The 24,928-nt window shown below is 41.9% G+C and overlaps 1 protein-coding gene across 1 annotated transcript in view; it reads left to right on the forward strand.

The window, feature by feature from the left end:
- Positions 1 to 1,798: 1,798 nt before the first annotated feature.
- AASS (aminoadipate-semialdehyde synthase) overlaps positions 1,799 to 24,928 on the forward strand; it is a 29,171-nt gene continuing 6,041 nt past the window's right edge. Inside the window, exons 1-17 of the mRNA XM_009870346.1 lie at positions 1,799 to 2,011; positions 4,629 to 4,805; positions 5,405 to 5,489; positions 6,234 to 6,301; positions 6,416 to 6,562; positions 8,325 to 8,403; positions 8,496 to 8,623; positions 8,795 to 8,943; positions 10,060 to 10,182; positions 10,335 to 10,446; positions 10,977 to 11,036; positions 11,130 to 11,197; positions 14,561 to 14,682; positions 20,067 to 20,196; positions 21,267 to 21,377; positions 22,649 to 22,757; positions 23,174 to 23,314. Of these exons, the coding sequence (XP_009868648.1) occupies positions 1,799 to 2,011; positions 4,629 to 4,805; positions 5,405 to 5,489; positions 6,234 to 6,301; positions 6,416 to 6,562; positions 8,325 to 8,403; positions 8,496 to 8,623; positions 8,795 to 8,943; positions 10,060 to 10,182; positions 10,335 to 10,446; positions 10,977 to 11,036; positions 11,130 to 11,197; positions 14,561 to 14,682; positions 20,067 to 20,196; positions 21,267 to 21,377; positions 22,649 to 22,757; positions 23,174 to 23,314 (2,022 nt within the window). The remainder of the gene's footprint in view (positions 2,012 to 4,628; positions 4,806 to 5,404; positions 5,490 to 6,233; positions 6,302 to 6,415; positions 6,563 to 8,324; positions 8,404 to 8,495; positions 8,624 to 8,794; positions 8,944 to 10,059; positions 10,183 to 10,334; positions 10,447 to 10,976; positions 11,037 to 11,129; positions 11,198 to 14,560; positions 14,683 to 20,066; positions 20,197 to 21,266; positions 21,378 to 22,648; positions 22,758 to 23,173; positions 23,315 to 24,928) is intronic.

Raw genomic sequence — 24,928 nt, forward strand, 5'->3', positions numbered from 1 at the left:
AGCCGCTCCCTCCCCAAAAGCGGAGCTTTTCTTCCTGGTGGGGCTCCTCTGCCCGAGGGAAGTGCCCTCGCTGCAGGCTCTGCTGTGGAGTGCGGGGCCCTGGCAAGAGCTGCCCGTGTGGCGTGCGGCCGCAGTGACACGGTGTGACAGCGCTTCCTCTGCTCCTGAGAGGTGCCAGAATGCTCTCCTGGGCATCCTCGGAGCCTGCTGAAGAGCAGTGTTGGAATAACTGCAACTTTTGTCCAGGCACTTCTGCTGGTGGACAAATCTAGAGATGGCAGGAAGACCTCACTTTCACAGAATCATAGAATCATCGAGGTTGGAAAGGACCTTAAGATCACGAAGTCCAGCCTACAGCCCTACACCACCCTGACACTAAACCATCTCCTGAAATGCCACATCCAGCCGTTTCTTAAACATGTCCAGGGATGGTGACTCCAGCACCTCCCTCGGCAAGCCATTCCAGTGCTTCACCACCCTTTTGATGAAGAAGCTTTTCCTAATATCCAATCTAAACTTCCCCTGGCGCAACTTGAACCCGTTCCCTCTTGTCCTGTCGTTATTCACTAGTGACATCCGTCTCACTACAGCTGCCTTTCAGGTAGTTGTAGAGAGTGATAAGGTCTCCCCTCAGCCTCCTCTTCTCCAGGCTGAACAGCCCCAGCTCCCTCAACCTCTCTTCATAAGACTTACCCTCTAGTCCCCTGATCATTCTGGTTGCGCTTCTCTGTACCTTCTCCAGCACCTCGATGTCCTTCCTGTACTTGGCAGTGTCACGGAGGACTGTGTGCTTTTTGCGTTCGTGACTCCATTCGTGTGCTAGTTTTTCTGTTTAAGCAAGCCTGGAGTGGAATAGGACCTCTTAAGGCTTTAGGCATGTGGAGATTTTACAAGATTGAGGCATGAGGACAAACAGGATATTCCAAGTGATTCAGATACAGATATTCATGTAATTATCAGTTAAAACTGCTTTGGAAACAAAGTCCATGTCTTTGAAGCCTCTAGGTCTGAGATCCACATCTTTTAACTGCATAATTATCTGAAGTCCTTAGGCTTCTAGTTGTTTGGTGCTGGACCTGTGCAGAGCCCTTGTCATTCATAGCAGAGCTGAGCAGTGGCACATATGCTTCACTGAGAGTGAGGAGGAGGAGAGAAAAAATAAAGGGATAATCTTCTGCAGTGTGTATCTGTCTTAATGAAGCTTTTCCACTTGGCATGCAATTTTTATTTGGAAGAAAACTTGTCACACCTGGCCACAAATAGTGTATAATAGTTAAGATCTTATCTTTATCTTCCATTTTTGGCTTGTGTAAGAAATGGTTATGTAAAAATACTTAGCATTGTTCTTACATATTGGTCTTTCTCTGTTAATCAACTACTTGCATTATAGCGTGTGTATTTGTTACTTCTTAATGTTCTTGATGCAAGCTTTGATAACTGCTTGGTCTTTGGGTATTTATGCTGGCAGAGGAATTTAATTGGTATCTTTAAGTTTTCAGTGTTCTTTTTAAGCCCTGTAATGAAAAACTTGTTACACTGAACACATTAAAAGTCTTCCTTTACAGTAATACAACAATTTGTTTCTGTAATGACAACCCACCAAACTGATATGCAACAAAGCAGGGGAACAGTAAATTCATGCCTCACAAAAGTAGGGTGTAGCCAGGATATAAAGTATCTAGTTTGTGTTTTACAGCAGATGTTAAAGGAGACCAGAACTTTTGCACAAACAGTTTCTGAAGCACACATGTACGTGTATTATTTTACTACTTTGTCTTTGCTGTCATCAGGCTTGACCATGCTCCGAGCCTTTAGTCACACGAATGGTAGGTGTGTGTTCCATCATGCTAAGCGTTGGCAACATCGTAAATCTGTGCTGGCAATCAGGAGAGAAGATGTTAATGCTTGGGAAAGAAGAGCACCTCTGGCACCAAAGCATGTTAAAGAATTGACACAGATGGGATACAAGGTCTTGGTGCAGCCCTCGAACCGGAGAGCTTTCCGTGAAAAGGTAAGGTCCCATTTTGAGTGAGATAAGCAAACCCATAGTTCATTACTAGCCAAAAAAAAAAAATAGTATTCAAAGGATATACATGAGAAAACATGTTATTAATTTTGTTGTTAAATGAGGAATCGTTGTGTCCTAGCAGAGAGCAAAAGTAGTTTGTTTAGCCTTTTTATGTAATGTTGGCACACTGGTGGGGTTTTTGTGTTGTTTTCATTGATTTCTTGCTCTTTTTTTCTGTCTCTAAAGAAGTTTTAGGTGCTCTTGAAGTAGAAACTTGGGAATTCATGTAACATTGGTGGATTTGTGTTCTGTTTGTAGGGAGGCAACACTCTCAAAACTAATCATATTTAAAATAAAAGAGAAAGGGTGAATCTGGTGAATCCTGGTCCTGTTTCAATATCATCCCTCATGTAAACTGAGAACAGAGATTTTTTTTCTTTATCACTGTGAGCTTCAGGACTAAGATCTTTTAGCAGCAGTAATACTCTGCCATAAGATATTTCAGCCAACAGATAAGAAATTAAATGTGAGTAGGGAATTAGTGATCACTTGCACGTACCAACTTTTAATTAAGGCACAGTGCTGGCTTTTGACAAAGCACAGATCACACAACGTTAGGGGTTGGAAGGGATCTCTGGAAATCATCTAGTCCAACCCTCCTGCCAGAGCAGGTTCACCTATAGCAGGTTGCACAGGGTGCTGTCCACATGGGTTTTGAATGTATCCAGAGACTCCACCACCTTTCTGGGCAGCCTGTTCCAGTGCTTTGCCGTCCTCAAAGTGAAGTTACTCCTCATGTTTAGCTGGAACTTTCTATGTTCCTGTTTGTGCCCATTACCTCTTTTCCTGTCACTGAGCACCACTAAAAAAAGGCTGGTCCCATCCTTCTGACACCCACCATGAAAGTATTCAGAAGCATTGATAAGATCCCTCCTCAGTCTTCTCCAGTCCCAAGTCCCTCAGCCTTTCTTCATAGGAGAGATATTCTAGTGCCCTCATCGTCTTCACAGCCCTTTGCTGCACTGTCTCCAGCAGTTCCCTGTCCTTGAACTGGAGAGCCCAGAACTGGACACAAAACTCCAGATGAGGCCTTAGCAGGGCAGAGTAGAGGGGCAGGATGACCTCCCTCGACCTGCTGGCGACACTCTTCTTGATGCACCCCAGGATGCCATTGGCCTTCTTGGCCATGAGGACGCATTGCTGGCTGGTGGTCATCCGATTGTCCACCAGGACTCGCAGGTCTTTTTCCTCAGAGCTGTTTTCCGACAGCTCAGCCCCCATCACCTGTATTGATACCTGAGGCTGTTCCTCCCTAGGGGCAGTACCCTACACTTGCCCTTGTTCAATTTCATAAGGTTTCTCTCTGCCCAACTCTCCAGCCTGTCCAGGTCACACTGGATGGCAGCACAGCCTTCTGGTGTGTCAGCCACCCCTCCCAGTTTTGTGTCACCAGCAAACTTGCTGAGGGTACACTCAGTGCCTTCATCCAGGTTGTTGATGAATATGTAGAACAGGGTTGGACCCAGTACTGGCCCTTGAGGAACACCACATGCTACCAACCTCCAAATACACTCTGCACCACTAACCACAACCCTCTGATCTCTGTCTTTTCGCCAGTTTTCAGTCCACCCCACTGTCCCTTCATCTAACCCACACATCCTCAGCTTGCCTATGAGGATGCTGTAGGAGACAGTGTCGAAAGCCTTGGTAAAGTCAAGGTAAACAACATCCACTGCCCTCCCCTTGTCTGTTCACTCAGTCATGCTGTTGTAGAAGAATATCAGATTAGTCAGACATGACTTCCCCGTGGTGAATCTGTGCTGACTACTTCTGATAACCTGCTTTTCCTTCACATGCTTTGAGGTGATGCCCAGAATGAGCTGTTACCTCATCTTTCCCGGGATGGAGGTGAGGCTCTCTGTAGTTTCGTGGATCTTCCTTTTCGCACTTTTTGAAGGCCGGAGTGACATTGGCTTTTCTCCAGTCATCAGGCACCTCACCTGTTCTCCAGGACCTTCCAAAGGTGATGGAGAGTGTGGCCCAGCAATGACTTCTGCCAGCTCCTTCAGCTCTTGTGGGTGCATCCTACATTAAGTACATAACTACAATACTGAGAGCTGGAATTTTAATATTTTTTTTTGAGATAAAGGAGAAAAAAAATTATATGGAAAATCATCCTTTCAGAAGTTGCTCTTCAGCCTGGACTTAGTCTTACATGATTTTATAAAATTATGTCATCCGTCTTTAGATTAATTTGTCAGATTTCTTTAAACTTATTTCCAAGTATTTCAACACATTACAAATGACTGTTCATTATTGCAGTACTAGTAGAATATCCTTTTTCTAGTCTGTGAATTAAAGATCTAGGATTTTACTAACATGTAATGGTGTTTTTGCCTTGTATAATAAGAAATTAGCATGGAAACTCAGTTTCATATTTGATAACCCTTTTGATAAAGAGGTTGACCGTTTTGGTAAAGAGGTTTATGAACATATCATATGCAGTAACTTGTTTCTGGTTTGTAGAATTTCTGTCTGTTACCTCTTCTAGCTGCCTATGTGCCAAGATACGAATAGCAAAAAAACAAGAAAAATTTGCTTTGATTTTTCTCATTCATAGGATTATGTCAAAGCAGGTGGCATTATTCAAGAAGATATTTCCGAGGCTTCTCTGATAATAGGTGTGAAGAGACCTCCAGAGGACAAATTAATCCCTAAAAAGAACTATGCCTTCTTCTCTCACACTATTAAGGCCCAGGAGGCAAACATGCCCCTTTTGGATGAGATTCTAAGACAGGTAAGTTGTGTCATAGTGAAGACAACTGGCTCTTAGAATGGGGTAGAAACTGAACTTAATGTTGAAGTGTGGTGGAAAGCTTGCTGCCTAGTATGGTTTCTTTCAGTATACGTATTTGTAAGTAGCTAATGAGGGTAATTTTCAGTGTTCTTCCCTGAAGCTGCGTATTTCTTACTCAGAGGATCTTGTGCTCTGCTGATGTGCGTAAGGAAGGTGAGTCAGGAGCGTGGTGTGCTCAGGAGAGGTTCACACTGTGTGAGCACAAAGGCTTGTTGGAAAACTGTTAAACCTGAGTGTGTATCGGTCGCTACAGAGGTTTGCAGCCAGGACACTCTTGGCAGAGGATGCAGATGACTGTATGACAGCTGGAGTGGCTGGGAGCTCTGTGCCAGGAGTGCACAGGCAGCGCAGAGACTCCTTTAGGTTCTCCTTTTTATACTTAAATCTTGTTATGGGTTGTTTGCCTTTCTTGTAAAAGCCCATCAGCCTCTGTCATGAAAGATGACAAAGACATACGAAAAGGTGGTTCCTTGGAGAGCAACGTGCCACTAACTGCATTCACTGAAAAATTTAATACTCAGTTTGCTATGTATTTTCAGGAAATTCGACTGTTTGACTATGAAAAAATGGTTGATCAGAAAGGAATGCGAGTTGTGGCCTTTGGAAAGTGGGCTGGTGTAGCAGGTATAGTGCATAAAGTAAAGGCAGGCTTGCAACAAGTAACTTCTTGTAATACTTCTGGTTGTCTGCGTTTCCTCCAAGTTGAAGCTCGCATTTTAACTGCATTTTTAACTCTTGCTTTTAAGAGCTTTTTTCCATTCTGTTTTGTGCTCACTACTTTTTGACAAGACTACGTGTCAAATAGTCCTGTGGATTCCTGGCAAAACTACTATTTTGTGTTGTCTTGAAGTCCCGTTTGTCTATTCAACTAATCTGAGGCAGACTAAATATCAAGAGGACTACTGAATAGGCTTTTGAAAGAACTGGCTGCTATCAGTCCTGCAAGTTTGAACAGCTGTTTGTTACTCTGTTATGCATTTACACTGATTTTTGTAGGGTGTGGTCTCATTCCTTTCTGCTGAACTTCAACTCTGTTTCTTCAGGACGCTATCTTTTTTTATCTCCTTCTTTGCAATCTGGTGATGTGGGTGCATCTCATAAAAGGATATCTGAGTATTAAACAGTGCTAAAAAACATATTGTGTGCGCCAAGAGCAAGTTCAAGGTCACGGCATGCTTCTGAATTTCTCCTTCCCTAGTTTTATGTACGCTTTCTTTAGAAGTAAAGTATTACTGTTAAAACGTGGGCTAAAATATCGAGGATGATTTTAGACTTCGTGCAGTCTCTGCAATTTCTAGCTGTGCATATTCATATTTACACTGACGGTCTGATTTTTCTCTTCCTTTTTTTATTTTATTTTTACAATAGGAATGATCAACATTCTACATGGATTGGGATTACGACTTTTAGCCCTGGGACATCACACTCCCTTTGTGGTAAGAGAATATGTCTGTGTATTTTTTCTTTAGCAAACTAACATTCAGGCATTTGCTAATTATCTCTATTTGAATATGGAGGGTCTTTTGACGGTTCTGTGCCTCTGGTTTCAGCACATTGGGATGGCACATAACTACAGGAACAGCAGTCAGGCTATGCAGGCAATTCGGGATGCTGGGTATGAAATTGCATTGGGATTGATGCCACAGTCGATTGGGCCCTTAACATTTGTGTTCACAGGCACTGGTAATGTGTCTAAGGTAAGAATTCCATCTTCAAGATGAAATTATTTCATTTGTATTATTTTTAATAGAAGTTATTGGCATTTGATGCATATCAGGTTAAATGGGTTGATGACTTCATTTTGTTTGCTTGGGCTTTAGGTTTTGCTTTGCCAGTAGGAATTTTTAGGCCCCCTGAACTAATGACCTTAAGATGGCTGACAAGGTTGACCACGCTAACTTCTTACCATGAATAATGGATTAAGTCTTACTGCTGCTCTCTCTTTTCTCACCTTCATGAATTTTGTCTCCTTCTCTCCCCCTCTGTTGACACTGGGCTCGCAAGATATGTTGAATGGCCATGTTAAAGTATGGGGTAAAGAATAATTTTTTCTAATACTAGCTGAGTTTTTGTATCTACTTTTATAGTGCTGGACTTCAGAGACCTATTTTCTACAACATGGGGAAAAGGCTTACCCCTGGTTTTGGGAACAACAATCAGTTAACTAGGCTTCAGCCAAAAAAGTGCAATCGCTGCCCATGTAAATGTGTGCTTCCTGGATAAAAGGATGACTGATGTCTGAGAGACTGGTGTTCTGTGATGACAGCTCATTGGCAAAGTCATCTTAAAGTTCTTGGCCTTTAGAACAGCCTGGTTGGTGAGGAGTGGCTTCAGGGGTCTTCCCTAAAGAGAAACTATTCCTCAGAATGGCAACAAAACCATCTATTGTGGCTGAATTGAGGCCTCCCAGCTCTGCTGTTAGAGATATCGGCCGGGCATTGGAGTGTGAGCGAGGCAACGGCAAGAATGGCCAATGGTGGAAATTCCTCGTACACAGAGGCCAGGCAGCTTTGCTTTGGGCAAGTGGGGGTATATGTGAAACAGTCTGTACGTCTCTGAAGATGTTCTCTGGCAGACTGTCAAGTTGTGTGTGGTGGTTTTATATTTGTTTTCATACCTCAGATGAGCAGTGTTTGTTTTGCCAGTTGACTGAGTCAACAGGAAGGACACAGGCACCAACAAAAGAGTAGACTTATTTTACTGTCTATTTCAAGATGTTACAAAAATAAGGTAACGCATTTAGTTAAAGCAATAAGCTTATTATACTCTAGTTTTGAGCAGCAAAGAATAAGCAGGATAGTGCAACTGATCATTACTACGTAAGGTTAAATACAGTGATCTGTCACCGGTTGCCCTACTTTATCATCATCCAGATCCACAGTCGGTGGGGAGCCCTGATTGCAGCGAGGATTTGGAGAACCTGTCCCAGCAACTGGGAAGTCCTACGCAGTGTGTCCACTCGTAGATGAGGTCTCCAAAGTCGCTGCAAGACGGTCCAGCTTTTACATAGTTGAATAAACATACTTCAGAACTTCAAATGCGGAAACATCTGGTGTCACCCTCACTGTTGGATTCCACCCAAAGCCTGATCAGGGCTCAAGGAGGAATCCAAGGGAGTTTTTCTATTTTGCCTTTAACCACATATTTCTCAACAAGGCCAAACATCTGATTTCACAGCCTTGCAACATACCTCTAAATAAAGATCATTCTGCTGGTTACCGTTACTCAATAAGCACTACAGCAAAACTTTTGTATATTAGCATCTCCCTATATATGTTCATACTGAAATAGACCAATAATATATTACATATGTGATTAATACTATGTGTATTAGATATATTGTTGGGTTGTGAGGTTTATCTAGAGGTCAAGTTTAGTTCAGGGCCCGCTGTTCAGACCTCAGTGTTACACTACCTTTGTATTCTTTGCTCGTTCTGAGTCCTGCTTCATGGTTTACAGGGTGCTCAAGAAGTGTTCAGTGCCCTCCCATGTGAGTTTGTGGAACCACACGAGTTAAAGGAAGTTTCCGAATCTGGAGGTATGCCGTGACAATGAAGTAGCTGAAAACCCTGGAACCTTTTTTGTCCAAGTATAACAGCTAATTTTTATATTTTGTGTTTTTAACCTCAGACCTCAGAAGAGTCTATGGGACGGTGTTAAGTCGTCACCATCATTTTGTAAGGAAACAGGATGGACTATATGATCCGGTAGACTATGATAAACATCCAGAACTTTACACTTCTCGCTTTAACACTGATGTGAGCATCTTTCTGTTCTTTTATGAAAGGTTTTCCACAGAGTATTGGTAGTTACTGCACCTTTGCATGTCCACTGATTTAGAGAACATTCATTTAAAACACTAGACCAGATGCTTTCAAATGTTTAAAGTGCTAGATGAGAACATCAAACATCTGTAACTTTCTTTGCAGATTGCACCCTACACAACTTGCTTAATTAATGGCATATACTGGGAGCAAAAAGTTCCTCGCTTGCTTAGTCGACAGGATGCTCAGAGGCTGCTGGTGCCAGTTAGATCTTCTGCAGGTGGAACAGAAGGCTGTCCTCAGTTACCACACAAGTAAGACACCTCAGTTTACTCAACAGTTTTGCAACACCATGATCAAGTCATGATGTTAGGCAGTTTCACTGCAGTATCTTTCAAATGACTCTGTTTCTTACATTGTTCCACTTGCATGTTGCACAGTGCCCCACTGATTCTACTTGCAGTCTTGTTTTCACAGTTTGGAGGTTTCAAAAACATCAAAACAAATGATTGTGAGGTGTAGGCTGTCTTTCTGCAAAGGTTGTTCTGCAATTGGTCCTGTTACAAGCAGTGTGACATCTGGGAAATCATAGAATCATAGACTGGCCTAGGCTGGAAGGGACCTTAGAGATCATTTAATCCAACCTCCCTGTCATGGACAGGGACGCCACCTCTCCACTAGATCAGACAACACATGGGCACCAAACAGGGATCGAACCCCGTGACCTTGGTGTTATCAGCACCACGCTCAACCAACTGAGCTAACCGGCCCCTAAATATACCTACTGCAGCATTATTGGTGGAAGTTTCTATGCCTGAGCAGTATTTGTTGGTTAAGTTCTTCCCACCCTGTCATTTGGCCTGTGCAAGTTCAATAACTGTTGTGTAACACCTCTGAATTCTGCAGCAGGGAGCACAAATGCTTCACAACCCTGAATAGCTTTAAGGGTGGAACGCAGGGTGCAGATCCAGGGTTAGTCTCCTTGTGGTGTGGGTGGGAGCCGCCCTTTCTTTAGTAGCCCTGTGTGATATTTCTCTGGGAGACTGGCCTGGGGATGGATTTAAGGAGGATATGGCAATGTATCCTGGTGAGAAAGCAGGCCATTGTCACTTCTCTGCTAAAAATGTAGTGGAGAAAAGATGATGGATGAGTAGGTTCTCCTTGTCTTTGGGAAGTTAGACGTGAAATATGGATCCTGTTGATGTGAATGGAAACCTTATGACTACAGTAGGGCCAGTTTTCCGTTACGTTTCTGGATGTCATTGATCGTGTTGTGTTGAACTCTAAACTGATTAAAATGAGTGAAACTACAAGTCTGATAGATCCTGCATTTCTTGTATTTCCTGTTCAATTGCAATATTTTATACCTGTGTTTCTGAATAATTTGCATAATTCTCTATTCCTTTGTCTTTTACATTTAATCACTTTAGACTATTAGCAATATGTGACATTTCAGCAGATGCTGGAGGATCTATAGAATTTACGACGGAGTGCACAACAATTGACAGTCCATTTTGTATGTATGATGCTGACCAGCACATTATTCATGACAGGTGGGAGAGCCTTTGATTTTTGTTGCTTTCCTCTATAATTTGTACACTGAAACATTATATTGAAAGACCGTATGTTTAAAACACTACTGAAAGGCAGTACTTTTCAAGTACCAAGGAGAAATAGTTTAGAAGAGCTGTGTTCTCTCTTTCAGTGTGGAAGGCTCTGGGATTCTGATGTGTTCCATCGAGAATCTGCCAGCACAGCTTCCCATAGAAGCAACAGAGTACTTTGGTGATATGCTTTTCCCGTATATTGAAGAGATGGTAAGGTTTTATGTGTCCAACAAGAAGGTAAAAGATGTCTCCTGTTTGGTCTCCTGTTTGTTGCTTTTCTGGTCTCCTGTATACATTCAAAAGGAATCTGCTGTAGAACATAGCTGGCTTTGTACTTCAAAAAAAGAAAATACACTTTCTAAGTCGTGAGGCAATAGTTTCAAAAAGCAACATGTGAATGAGAAGTTAGTGACCTGGATGTCTTAGGAATTTGTCAGGAACACTTTCTGTAGGCAGGAAACAAGGTCTAGCAGGTAGATTATTGCTCCTGGACCCTGCAGTAGATGTCTAAATCTGTTTCTTTTGGGGCAGGCAACAATCACTCACAATCAGACTGTGGTTTGAATTCCTATTTTTTCATAAAAAACAAATCACACTGATCAGGGCCAGGAGAATTTCAGATCTACAAGACACTGGTATTGTTGCACGCATTTAAATGTTGCTTAAAATCTTGATGTTTTACTCTGAAAAAAAATGGTGAGAAATAAAATTACCTGATTTGAAATAATTTATCTCCACAGCTGTTATCAGAAGGCTCAGAACCTCTTGAAAGCCAGCATTTCTCACCTGTTGTTCGAGATGTAAGTTTTGCAGTTTGGCACTCTGCATGTTTTCCTCTGCTTTAAAGCTTAGAGGTACAATAAACCCTCAAAATTTGTTTTGTGTATTTCTAGGCAGTGATTGCATCCAATGGCTCGCTGACAGCTAAGTATGAGTATATCCAGAAATTGAGAGAGAGCAGGTAATGTGTAGCTTCTTAAAGTTTACTTGATTCAGAACTAAAAAAAGAAAGCAAACAAGTTGCCTACATTCTATTTCCCCTTTTGCAGTTATTAGCTCTTGTATTTTGGTGGAATACTGCCATATTGCACTGTGTCCAAATGTCTCCTAGCTTTCTTCATGCACATTATCTAAATCATTAACATGTCTTATTGGTAACTTATACTGAAGTTGAGGAAGGGAGTATTTTTCTCTTTCTTAACATTACGAAAACTGCCTTACCAGAGGCAGAAAACCGCCACATGCACTTTGTTAATTTGTGCCCTTTTAAAATGGTTATAATGTACAGTCCTTTGAAAGGAATGGCTGAAAGGAACAGGCTGTCTAATATGCCTTGAATCTATTTTCCTCTAGTGTGGCTCAAACACTGTGCTGTGCAGCATTGTTCTATGATTTGATGTATTCAGGAGCCTCTGTGAGACTCTCAGACTTTGCATTATATTCCTGTAGCTACTGATTTCACTACTGCTTCCTCCATACCCTTTCTCACTAATTATCCATCAGTGGTAACATGGAAGAAGTTTAATCCACTGTGTGGATTAAACTAACAAAAGTATAAATAACTTGGATATCTTTTCCCCTTGCTCCTTATTATTAAAAAACATCTGTAATTTACCTATGAAAAATGTTGATTTGACAGTAAGTGGGTACCTCTGGCTTCATGTTCATGGTCAGTGCCAGCTGTACTGTACATCACGTAAAAGTTGGTCTGACCACAAGCTCTGCATGCAGTGTCCACTAAAAGCATAGTGTGTTGACTTTTGCATGCCAGACTTCACCAGTTTACTCTGGGAACACTGGGAAGATCCGATTATGAACTTGTGCATAGTGAACTATAGGTGCATTTTCCACCTAAAGTAACATGCTGTTTGCCTCTCAAAGACTTCAACTCACAGTGATTTTTGTTGCATGCTGTTTGGTAGACCACCCCAAGAGGCTGTCTCAGTAACAAATCTTCTTATTCCTCACACAGCACGATGATCTGGGTTTTTTACTTTCTCCATAATTGCTTGCATGATCTTGCGTGAAGTGCCCTGAGAATATGGAGACTTCATTCCCAAGGGGGTGTTTGTGGGTAGTTTTTTGATATTTCTGCAAACCTGCGTGTTGCATGTGATGTTCAGTTGTTTGTTGGCATTGCTCGCTTAGCTGTCAGAAAAGCAACACCTGCTAACAATACCCTCCTTTACTTTGCAAACTTTGGAGATCTTGCAAAGGAAAGCAGGGATTTTACTGCTTAAGATGTGATGCCTTTAACTAGAGATAGGCTCTTGTTCAGAGCTTGTAGGATTTATGTGGTTTGTGTTACTGCTCTAACAAAGTATTGTGCCGTGTCTAGTTAAGTTGCTGAGGGCTCTATTTAGACTAATTGCTTATACCCGTTGGAAATCCATGAACATTTCAGATGTAGGATGGCCAGACTGTCTGAGCTGAACTGTCTTGAGTGTCTTTAGAATGCAGGAGCAGTATGATTTGCTGAACTTATCTCCATCTTTTCACCTTTACTTGCTTCATGCCTGTTACTGGTTCTTCATCCACAGCTGCAATGGCGTATCCCGTTAACAATGTGGACCCCTAGGTATTGCTGTTATTTATTCATAGATTAACATGACTGAATTATTTGGTGGCGTCCCTGGCGGCAGGGAGGCTGGATTAAAATGATCTCTAAGGTCCCTTCCAGCTTAGGCCATTCTATGATCCTATGATTCTATGATTCCATGATTCTATGATTCCATGATTCTATGAATCTATGATTCTATGATTCTATGATTTAAACTTGTATGTAGAGAATAGGCAAAATCTGAAATGTTCTTTTCTGGGACCATGTTGATTCTGTTCCCACTCTTGGTGGGTCGTATGGCAGCTCATGCTTGTTCTTGTCCTGGACTAGACATAGTATGTTTGATCCAAGTGTGATCTAATTCTAGACACTGGAAAAGTTTTTAATAAGTACAGTAAGAAGTTTGATTGCAAAATCCAGCTTGCTTCCATATAGAAAGATTCCTCTTCATCAACGCTGTTGCTCCAAGCTCCTGCATACCACTGCTGCACCCTGTAAGTGAAGGGTGGAGAGGAATTTGTTCTCTTCCCTTGCCCATGGGGATGTAACTGTGGAAGAAGATGTTCTATTAGAGTCGATAGTAAGAGGTGATACTTTGGTACATCCCATCCAGATTTAATGAACTGAAAAGAATGACTTAAAAAAATAATTAATTAAGCCTGAACATGGAGGAAGAGAGGATGGACCTTCTGGAATTCTGGGGAGTAGTTCAAGGTTTACAAATACTCAGACACAGTTAGTAGGCTGGAATGTGCTTCAGACAGATGATATAGATGTATTTGCTATTGATTTAAATCTTTTCACCCTAGGTGGTGTTTCAGCACTATCGTTTGAGGCCTCAATGCCCCAGATGTGCTTAGGTAGTTCATACCATGCTTTAGGTCAGGCACTACTGCTCTTGTTGTGCTGTTGGGTATTGCTCTGGCAGGCTACAACACTATCCTTTATTATTATGCCTATTTTTAAACTGAAAAAACACAACCGAAAATTGAGTAACGGATGCTATGTGGAGCCTCAAAAAGATCTGAACTAAACATTATTTAGCAGACGTAAAATTAGTCCTCTTCTAAGGAAAGTGGACATGAGCTTGTCAGCTAGAGGTCAGGATTCTTTCTGTGGCATATTGCACAATGCAGTTCTCTTGCCTATGTAAAATCTTGGGGGAAATTGGGGAACTTGCTTTATACACTTATGAAGTTTCTCGTAAGCCTGTATCTTCAGAGTTCCTATGTATTGAAATTTGTTTTCAGGATATGGGGTAAGAAAAATTAAACCTCAGTCTCCATTAAGTAGATCTAACAATAGGGCAATGAACAGCTTCCTTTTGTTCAACAGTAAAAAGTTCTTTAAGAAAATTTTTATATTTACTAAATAGTTTTAATCTCCATAGTGACAATAGTTCAGACAAACAGTTTTACAATCCTGATTTTACAACCTAATGCAAATCTAAGCTAAAAGGAAAAATAATTATAAAAACCAAAAATGGGATTTCCTATTAAAATTTATACCTTTATGAGACCATCTTTAAATGACTGCTGAACTGTCTTATTCTGGCTGTCAAAAATAAATGCAAAATCTGATGTGAATACATTTAGTATTGAAAGTACTAGACAGTGTTGGGTTAGATAGCCAGGAACTTGTCTCTTGGTCTGAATAGAGCTCTTGGTTTGTAGACTTGCTAAAATGTACTTATTCTGTTAGCTTTAGCAGCTTACAATGTCCTTCTTGTGTATGGTTTTTAATTTTGGCTCTAACGCTTCCTAGGGAACAAGATAAGTCACTGAAGATGGGTAATAAGAAGAAGGTTTTATTGCTCGGATCTGGCTATGTTTCTGGCCCTGTTCTTGAATATCTCACTAGAGATTCTGACATTGACATCACAGTTGGTATGTAAGAATTTGCTTGCTCTTCATTGAAAATTTATGTCTTATTTAAACCTGCTGGCACGACAGAACGTTTCTCATAAATAATAAATGAATCTGATCCTGAGAAGAGATAAAGAAAGTATTTGTTATTATGGGCAGCACAAAATGATTTTGTAGCTTTCTGAGTATTTTGAGTTTATATAATTGATTTGGCAATGACACAGCCACATCAAAAGGTTACTGTTTGCATGTGTAACATTACAGGGAAATAAGAAGTATGTTTCCTTCTAACCTGCTTTGTACTTGGGATTGGTTCTCTAGCTAGTCAGTCACTTTTGTTGATGCTTGGCTGTGTTTTCAGCCTTACACAACAAGAAGATGAAACTGTTTTCACATGAGTGAAGCCTTTGCTCTTGTTATGACCGGTACTGTGGTGGTAAACCTTCACTCTCTGACCTTCCCATCAGCTCCACATGGCGTCTTGCTTATTCTTCAGCTTTGGTTTTATCTGTAACGTATTTCATGTTGAGTATCTCGGAAATATCTTTCTGTACCCTTTATGATAACTCTACTTTGATTCTGTGGTATGAGATTTAAAACCTAGGCTGTATTGCCTGAAAGATATTTTGTTGGGAAGTGGTTTCCTTTAAAACTTACCGTTTTATTTCTGTTGACTTTTGTTGTTGTTGCTTTGGCTTGTTTTTTTTTTCCCTTCATGCTACTTTCATACTTGTCTCCTTTTGCTACCCTTTGCAGTGATAACCATAGTACTTTTAACCCCTGCAAAAAAGATTTACAAGCAAGGAGAACTCTAAGAAAGCTTCACTCTTGTTACCAGCACTGTGTGATGCAGTGACGAGGGAAGGATTACAGCGACGTGCAGTGTCCATCCCCTCATCACTATGGGGGCTGCATCTAGTCCCTGCAATACAGTAGCAGTAAGGGGAACCAGGTGAACTGGAAGATCTGTTTTGCTAAGCAGTGAGCAAATATAGCAGGTGCCTTTTATCTGGGTAGCTTAAAAACATGCGGTTTTTACAGGGCACACACAGAAAAGCTCAGAAGAGACACGAAGATGTTTGTCAGCAGGCAGGTAGAAGCAATAAATGAAAGAAAGCATAAAATGCACACCACAGTGCCACATTTGGTTCCCTACTACTACACCACTTTAAATCCAAACAACAAAAATCATAATTGAGAAACCTTCTTATAATCCGCCTCTTTTAGTTTGATTTTGTAGATGATTTTCACAGAATCATAGAATTGTATCAGCTGGAAGAGACCTAGAAGATCATCGAGTCCAGCCTTTGTTCCAGCCCTATCAACCTACTAAATTATTCCCCCCCACGCAACATCCACCCCTCTCTGAAACACCTCCAGGGATGGTGACTCAACCACCTCCCTGGGCAGCCTGTTCCAATCCCTGACAACCCTCTCAGTAAAGAAATTCTTCCTAATATCTAACCTGAACCTCCCCTGGCGCAATTTAAATCCATTTCCCCTCATCCTATCACTCTCCACTAGGGAGAACAGAACAACCGCTGCCTTGCTACAGCCTCCCTTCAGGTAGTTGTAGAGAGTGATGAGGTCTCCCCTCAATCTTCTCTTTTCTAGGCTAAACAGCCCCAGATCCCTCAGCCTTTCCTCGTAAGACTTCTGTTCTAAGCCCTTTACCAGCTTGGTAGCCACGTCTGTACCCTCTCCAGCACCTCAGTGTCCCTCTTGTAGTGAGGGGCACAAAACTGGACACAGCACTTGAGGTGAGGCCTCATCAAAGCCAAGTACAGGGGCACGATCACCCCCCTGCTCCTGCTGACAACACCATTCCTGACCCAGGCCAGGATGCCGTTGGCCTTCTTGGCCACCTGGGCACACTGCTGGCTCATGTTCAGCCGGCTGTCCATCAACACCCCCAGGTCCCTCTCTGCCTGGCAGCTCTCCAGCCACTCCTCCCCAAGCCTGTAGCACTGCTGGGGCTTGTTGTGGCCAAAGTGCAGGACCTGGCATTTGGCCTTATTGAATGTTATGATATTGGCCTTGGCCCAGTGATCCAGCCTATCCAGATCCCTCTGTAGATCCTCTCTGCCCTCAAGCAGATCCACACTCCCACCCAACTTGGTGTCATCTGCAAACTTACTGAGGGTGCACTCCATCCCATTTTGTGTCACTCTGTCCTCTCAGCACAGATTGCTCAGACCTCTGGCAGTGTTTATTTCTCATCGACTTTGGGAAGGCCATGAGGAAATAAGGCCCAAAGTTAGAAGCACAGATGCTTTTAATTCTCTGTAAGCTTGTGCCCCACCTGCAGCCTTCACTGCCCACTCCTTTCTCCTCACTGTGTTCCCATCAGCATCCGGTTGGGAAACTAACTCATTTTCAGGCAGATGTGGCAAATACTGGTTGCTTTAACCTAGTTCTCTTTTTCAGTTCTCCTTTCCTTATAATGGTAATTGCTGCTGGCAGGAAGAGCAAAGTCATAGGAAGAAGCAAGTGGAGGCAAGCAGAGCCTGGATTTCCCCATTTAGTGATACTATTAGCATATGCAGGATTGGTAGGACTAAGCCATGGCTAAATACTGAAACTGGTAGGATTTAAAATGTGCCTTTTAGTCATATTTGGCCTAAGCAAAAGCTTTAAAATCTTTGTTGTGTTAAAAATCGTGAATGATGTGAATTAAGCCGTTGGCTATAAATAGGAATTCTGTAAAAACGTACTGAAACAGAGTTTTCAAAGATATCTTTTTAATCAGATTTATCTATAAATAAGGGGGCCGGTTAGCTCAGTCAGTAGAGCATGGCGCTAACAACGCCAAGGTCACGGGTTTGATTCCCGTTTGGTCGCCGTGTGTTGCCTGATCTAGTCGAGAGGTGGTGTCCCTGATGACAGGGAGGCTGGATTAAAATGACCTCTAAGGTCCCTTCCAGCTTAGGCCATTCTATGATTCTATGATAAATGTATGGCTATGTGGAATGAGAGATGAGCTAAGCTTTTTTGGGTTTGCGGTTCCTTATTAAATCTGTTGGTTAGCTGTGTTGAACATGCATGTTCATCAAGACCTTAAAACTCATTAAGGTTTTCTTGTCTCACTTAAACCAAGCACAGCCTGAAAAAGAAAAACAAATTTTCCTGTTTGGACTTCCTGCCCTCCTGAACTTGTAAAGTCAGCTTCTTGCTTTTCAGTGAAGTAGACTGTATTTCTGTGGAAAAAACTACTACCATCAAAACCTGTTGAATGCTTCACATCTGCATTTGTTTGGCCAGGTTAGACAAGTGACCATTCTTAAAACCAGGAGAAAATATATACTATATAGTGACCTAAAATACTTCAGGTCTCAAGATAAATTGTCACAGCAGTTGAGAATGGTTATTTTTTCAGCAGGATCATGCTAATCCAAAAGCAGTTTACTTTTAGAATGAAGTGGGCATACAATTTTTGCTTCGCAATCTTCCCTCAGGAGTCAGTGCAGCACAATATTTCATTAAACTGGGAAGCACCAGGCGTGCTTTTTCTGTATTTCCATGTAAAAGTCAACTCAAAACCAAGACTTCTGCCTGTTTCAATGCTGTTTAATTATTCTCTTTCACATGAGGTTGTAAACCTGCAAGGAAAGACATTTTTGAGGGTAGGCAACTGCTTTTTATTTTTTTTCCTACCTTTCTAGTTGTGTAGTGTTTCTCCAGCAAACTGATGAGCTCATGGATGCCAGTAATATTGAATACAGCAAGGACCATGATGCGAGTTTCTGGCACTCTCGTTTTCCTCTATGTCTTGTTCTGCCAAGCAGACCGCTGGATGACTCCTTTAAGTAAGAGTTGGGCTGTGATGCCTGCACTAAATCAAAGCATGAAGATCAAGTCTATTCTGTGACTGTCCATCAAATAAATAAGAAGAAACCTGCTGCTTCATTTCATACTGCTGTATGTGGGATGTCGCTGAGTTCCTACTTGTTACTCTGTTTGGTTCTCTTCCTCTCTTTTTAAAAGTTTTTCCTCTCCTTTTAGAAGTTTTTCACTCGTCTGATCCTTTTGACTCCCTGGTGGTACTTTTGATTAGGCGTGGTAGAGATATTGTTATATTTTTCTGCTGGTCATCTTTATTTTACGTTTCCCAAACCTTATGTGGTAGGATTGTTGTTCTAGTCCAGATGAGCTGCCTTCTCCTATATCACTAGAAGCGTTTACTACACCTCTTGCTGCTTTCTTGTGATCTTTTAGAACTTCTCTCAAGCCTGAACATACACATCCAGGCACCCCTCTTGTGTGACTGTTATTGCATTCTTCACCCCCAAATAGTTTCTTTACTGGATTTGTTTCTAGATCCAAGATAACAGTGCATTCCTAAGGATTCCAAAAGAATCTCTTTTTATCCTTCCATCTGTGATCTGGTCAGTTGTTCTTTGAAAACTTTATAATGTCTTCCTCGGTACATTTTGACACTTAGCAAAGAGTGGCAGGTGTTCGTCTGAGGTATAAAAGACTGAACCTCCAGTATGTATTTTTTTTTAAAACCTAGAACATACCTTGCTATGGGTTTTTATGAGGGGTTAAAGACATGGGGGCAAGCTTTTGGGGTGGATCACAATCCTGCATAGTCTGTAATAAAAGTGTTGGGGTTTTGCAACTAGTTAATGACACTTTTGTAAGACGTTTCTGGCAAGAAATAAATTCATTCAGCAGACTTTCTTCTCTTTCTGTAAAAAAAAAGCCTTAGATGTGAATATGTATTACTTTCTGTTTGGTTTATATGTTTTCCCGTCGTGTGGGTGCTCAGTTACGTGGCAAATGTAGACGGTGGTGCTGTAGAAAACCATGCTGGGAGGACATGTGCATGTGATGCAAGCGAGCCAGTGGGTTCTGAGGTATTCTACTGCATAAAGATATGTTTATCTCATGTTCTAGACCTATTTCTGGGTAGTAGTTGGATTAGTTACCTTTAAAGGTCCGTTTCAACCAAATACATTCTGTGTTTCTTCATGGAATGGAAAAGAAGGGAGATGGCTTCTAGTTTTGTGTAATAATTTGTATGGACTTGGTCTGCTGATAGGAAAACTGCACTTAAAACTTTTGTCAATTGCACCCACAAAAATTGCTAATTGGTTACAAGTCTGTTCTTGTTACACACTTTAGCAGCATGGTTCTTCACTTCTGAACCTAAATGTTCTTTGTGGATTTTTGGTTCTGAGTTTGGCTTGAAACTGGCAATCGATAATAAAAATTGACTACTTCAGGGGCAGTAAGGTCCTTTGTGCCTGATTTCTCTGCAACTCTTAGTGAAGGAAGACATCCATGCCACTGTTTATCTTTGTGAAGAAGGAGGTGTGTGCAAAGCACAATTATACATGGGAGTGCTTTAGACTTGCCTTCATCTTTAGGTAACAGCTGATGTGTTTTTACTTTTAAAACAGCATCTGTCATGAAGGAACAACTTGAACATCTGATGAAAAAGTATAGCAATGTTGCTACAGTTCATATGGATGTCATCAAGCAGGAGGAAAAGCTGTCCTCTTTAGTGAAGAAACACGACCTTGTGATCAGGTGAGAATTCTGTGTAAAACATGATAGGTTCAACCATAAGTCATGCTGCTTTTTTCTGCTAGTTCATTGACCTAAATCAACATGTTTTTTTGGGTTTTTTTTGTAATGCCCAGGAACTGGGGTCATATTTGTGTACATAAATAGTTGCAATTGGACACTGCCTTCTCATGTTGTGGGCCATCAGGACTTTCAAAGGGGCTTCGACTGCAGCATTGCTTTAGTAGCGTTCACTGATTATGTGGACAGCCTTCTTAGCATGAGGGGCCAGTTGCGTCCACCAGTGTATGTGTTCCTGCTTTCAAACTTGCATGTTTGCAAGAGGAGGCAGAGTTCTCACAGCGTGGTCTGGTCATTTCTCCTGAATATCCAATTAAGAAAGATTTCTTCCCAGGTATTGAATCAGGGAAGGAAATGACTCGTAGTCCTTGCCCTTTTGGCCTTTTTGCCACAGATGTCAGTGGGTGTTGCTTCCTTTCCATGCAGAGCATGCTTTTCACAAAGTACTTCATTACAAACTCGTTGTAATGCAAGATTTCTCAAGGATGGTTTTACAGTTTTGCATCTTCTAAACCTCCAGCCTATCTGTTTAGAAGGTGGCCTTGAAAAGAGGTTGGTGGTTTGTTTTTTAACACAGAGAAGCGTGACAAAAGATGCTGTCATAGAATCATAGAATGGCCTAGGCTGGAAGGGACCTTAGAGATCATTTTAATCCAGCCTCCCTGTCTCCAGGGACGCCACCTCTCGACTAGATCAGGCAACACATGGGGACCGAACAGGAATTGAACCCGCAACCTTAGCGTTGTTAGCGCTACACTCAACTGACTGGGCTAACCGGCCGCCCACTAAAGATTGTCCTGCACCCTGTTCTGAGTGCGTACAGCAATGCTCTTCTGGATGGGTAGCATTCCAAGTACGTGGGTATGAAGCCGCTCAGGGCAAGGCAGGTATGACTGGTGCATTTACTTGAGCAGTTCTGCAGGCATAAAACAAACGTTTGTGAGTGTCATTCCAGTGGCAGCACAAGTTAACTGTTTGGATTTTCAAGTTGCATAACTCTCCTTCTTTTGTAGTTTGCTGCCTTACTCAGCACATCCTCTGGTTGCTAAGAAATGTATTGCCAACAAAGTGAACTTGGTAACAGCCAGCTACTTAACGCCAGCTATGAAAGAACTCCAGGAGAGGTAAGTATGACAGTTCCTGGTGTTGTTTCCTTCTTTAGTGTATTATTTGAATTTTTTGCAGCCCATTACACCTGCAACACTTACTGTAAGTTACTGTTTTCTGCATTCTCTCTTCTCTTTTTGTGACAGAGGACTAAGTGCCTTTCCCCAAAGTTGCACGTGGAGGCTGTGGCAGAGCAGAGCAATGAGTGCGTACCCCAGTCTGTCAGATTAGTGCTCTGGAACGTACTTTTCCGCATGCCCCATCTTATTCCTTCTCTGCTCCCCTCAAGCCTGTTTAGGATGTTTGAGCAGGGCTGACACTCAGTCTGAGCAGCTGGGCTGTCAGTTCTACCAGTGAGAGCAAGCTATTTTGTCATAGTTTGCATTCCTCTAGTAAAAACTTGTTCTTGGCTGATTGTATCTACAATAGTATCCTCCTTCGTGCCACCTTCTTTTGGACAGGCCCACTGTATTAGTCTCAAATTGATGACAGTTCTAACTATTCTGATTTTCCTGTCATCCTACTTATTATATGATTGGAAGCTGTTCTGGACATGGAGCTTCAGCTAGGTTCTCCTCTCAGTCACAGTAATTGGAAACTCTGGAGTGAATTCAAGTGACTGAAGTGAGAATTGTATGTGCTGTGTCTCTACCAAAGATAAACCAGAGAAAACTAGACAGGTGGAGACCAGCGTGGCAGATGAGGAGGGAGGTCTACGGGCCTCTCCTCCAGTTCTTGCTGTGATGCCGAGAGGTCTTGTCACACTCTCAAACTCAAACAACAACCACTTCTCATTTGTCAAAACACAGAGTGATTTTGAAAATGAAATAAATCACCTCAGTTTGTTGTGCTAAGTGAGCTGCTCTGGAAGAGGAGGCAACTGTTAAAAAAAGAAAGCCCAAATGCTTTTAATTTGCGAAAGCAGTCTCTCTCCCTGCAGGAGCTGTTTAGGGCAATTATGACTGCCTGTGTGCTGTCCTCTGCCTTCCTACCTTCCTGCAGTATAGCACCGTTCAGGAGAATGTGGGATATGGAGTAGTTGGTAGCAATTCCTATTTGCTAGATGTTGCAGCAAAATAAAAGAAACCAAGGCTACAATGACTCTTACACAGTTGTCACTGTTCAGGTTTTAACATCTGCTTCTGTTTTTTTTCCACAAGCTGCAGACAGAGCCCAGAATTTACTGTGTTGGGAAAAGGTCACTGGGCCTTTGTTGGATAGATTTCCTGTATAAAAAGCCAGTAATAGTGAATATTCTAACATCTCTGCATTTCTGTTATTTTTTTAGTGTAGAAGCTGCTGGTATTACAGTTGTCAGTGAAATGGGTTTGGATCCTGGTCTTGACCACATGTTGGCGATGGAATGTATTAACAAGGCAAAAGAAGTTGGTGCTACGGTAAGGTGGGCAGGTAGTGCATAGCTCTGCCAACATTCTCGAAGTTGTTCCTTGAACGTGTTTTAGGCATGTCACTGGTGTGTAAACAGAGTCTGAACACTTTACTCTTCCTGCTGCTTGGAGTTTGGTGCCAGCTAATCGAATTAGTGAGACCATCAACTGAGGTGGCTTTGCCCCAGTGTATGTTTTGGTTTTCTCTCCTTTACAGACAGTGCCTGCAGCATGACAGCTTAACGCTGTTGCTCAGTGAAATTCTTTTGGTTTCCCCTGTTCACTATAGGTCTTCTGATTTAGCCCATTTGGGGGATAACATCAACAGAAAGTTTAAGAACTAATGGGGATTCTGCACAGTAGCTCTGTTCTCTTTGCGTCCTGGCCTGTCTTCATTGTTTCTTTCCTGTGGATCCATCTGACAGGTTGTATCCTACACTTCTTTTTGCGGTGGCCTTCCAGCTCCAGAGCACTCCGACAACCCTCTGAGATACAAGTTCAGCTGGAGCCCACAAGGAGTGTTGCTGAATACAGTTCAGTCTGCTACGTATTTAAAAAATGGAGAGGTGAAGTAATTCTAATTTTTCCATTCAAAGCCAGACAGAGTTGGGCTGAGGAGGGGATTGGGATTTGCAAGATGCTACCTTTGCCTTCAAGCTAGCGACAGAGAGTTGGCTAAGCGAGTTGCATACATCATGTAATCCCATGTTTGGAGAATGTTGGTGCCTGGCTGCTGCCAGCTTAATTCTTTCTTACTACATTGAAACTGATTGCGAAGAGGGAGCATGCTCTAATGAGTAAAGAATTGGACTGAGGTCAGTGTTCTGGGTTCTGCTTCAATTCCTGCTATGTGTTGCCACTTAATTGCCCTGTCTTTGGCTCTGTGAAACAAAGGTGAGAACATGTCCTTCTACTTGCTGCCTAGTCATTTTTGTAAACCAAACAACTTCAGTCTCTACTTGCACAGTGTATAGCAGAACTTTTCTTTTGGTGCAATCCGTAATACCAATAACCCTCTGAGTGGGTTTCGTGAAGGTGTACAGTGCCTTTCTAATGTGTTTTATATAAGCTCTGTTTTGCTGCTTGTGCGGGAGTCATTAGATTTAACCTAGCAAATGTCATTGCATCTGTTTTATGGAAGGACTGTAACTGATTTGTACAAAGCCAGTGCAAACCATTATCCCCTTTCTGCTTTTCAGTCCTGTCTGATCACTCCCGCTTGCTCGGAGTAGTTACTGAGCAGGTGTTCTTCAAATGTCAAGGAGACTGCCTTGTTCAACCACTGTAAAGTTTAGCTAATTATCTAAACTTTGATGTGCAAAACTGAGAAATATTTTGAGATGTTTTATCATGACATTTTGGTGCTCTAATGTTCTTGTTGCAGTGAGAAAGGAGAAATTCAGGGACTGTACATTGGACTGTTATTTAAAAAGGAACAACACATAGTTACAAATTTTCAGTAAAAGGGTCTCCTGGAGACAGAAACCATTTCTTATTTAGCTCTGACCCGTTTCACCCGTTACTAGGAAAAATTAGGTCATGCATATGGATGATTCATTACGAGAGCACTGTGTAAGCTCATCAGTAAATTGTGCAATTTTTCCTCCATGCCACTAAATCCTTCACTGTCTTTGACTGTTGGGCAGGGTTCTTCCACTCTAGTGTCTTACCTGAGAAACATAATAAGATGTTTCAGCATGGCTACAGATTTCATTGCTTTAGTCTTTCTTCTAGAAGGAAACCTTGCCCCTTTGCTCAGAATTCACAAAATGAGTTTGTATTGATGCTGTGTAGCAGCTCTGTGCATCAACCGCTTGAAGGAAGCAGGGTTCAAGCCTTTGGTTGGGAACAATAATAGAACTGGTCAACCTTATTTTGTTTTCCTTTGACAGTGTGCTCTTGCCGTGCTTTGCAGCTGCAAGTAAAGATACACATAAGCAGCACTTTTATATCAGTGTGGAATCCCCTGATTTATTTTGTCTTTAAAAATACAGAAATAAAACCCCATCTTTCTTTCTACCTTTGTCTTCATCCTCCTAAAAAATTGCAAAATTAAACATAACAAGCAGGGAGCCTACAGGCAGAATCTCCCTTGACCCTGGTGTGGTTTGTAGAGGTGCTCCAAAGTTACGCTGATGTAAGTGAAACGGGAACGTGCCACCTTAATATAAATGCAGCAG

Source organism: Apaloderma vittatum, unplaced genomic scaffold, assembly GCF_000703405.1.
Source record: "Apaloderma vittatum isolate BGI_N311 unplaced genomic scaffold, ASM70340v1 scaffold4695, whole genome shotgun sequence".
Classification (NCBI taxonomy): Eukaryota; Metazoa; Chordata; class Aves; order Trogoniformes; family Trogonidae; genus Apaloderma; species Apaloderma vittatum.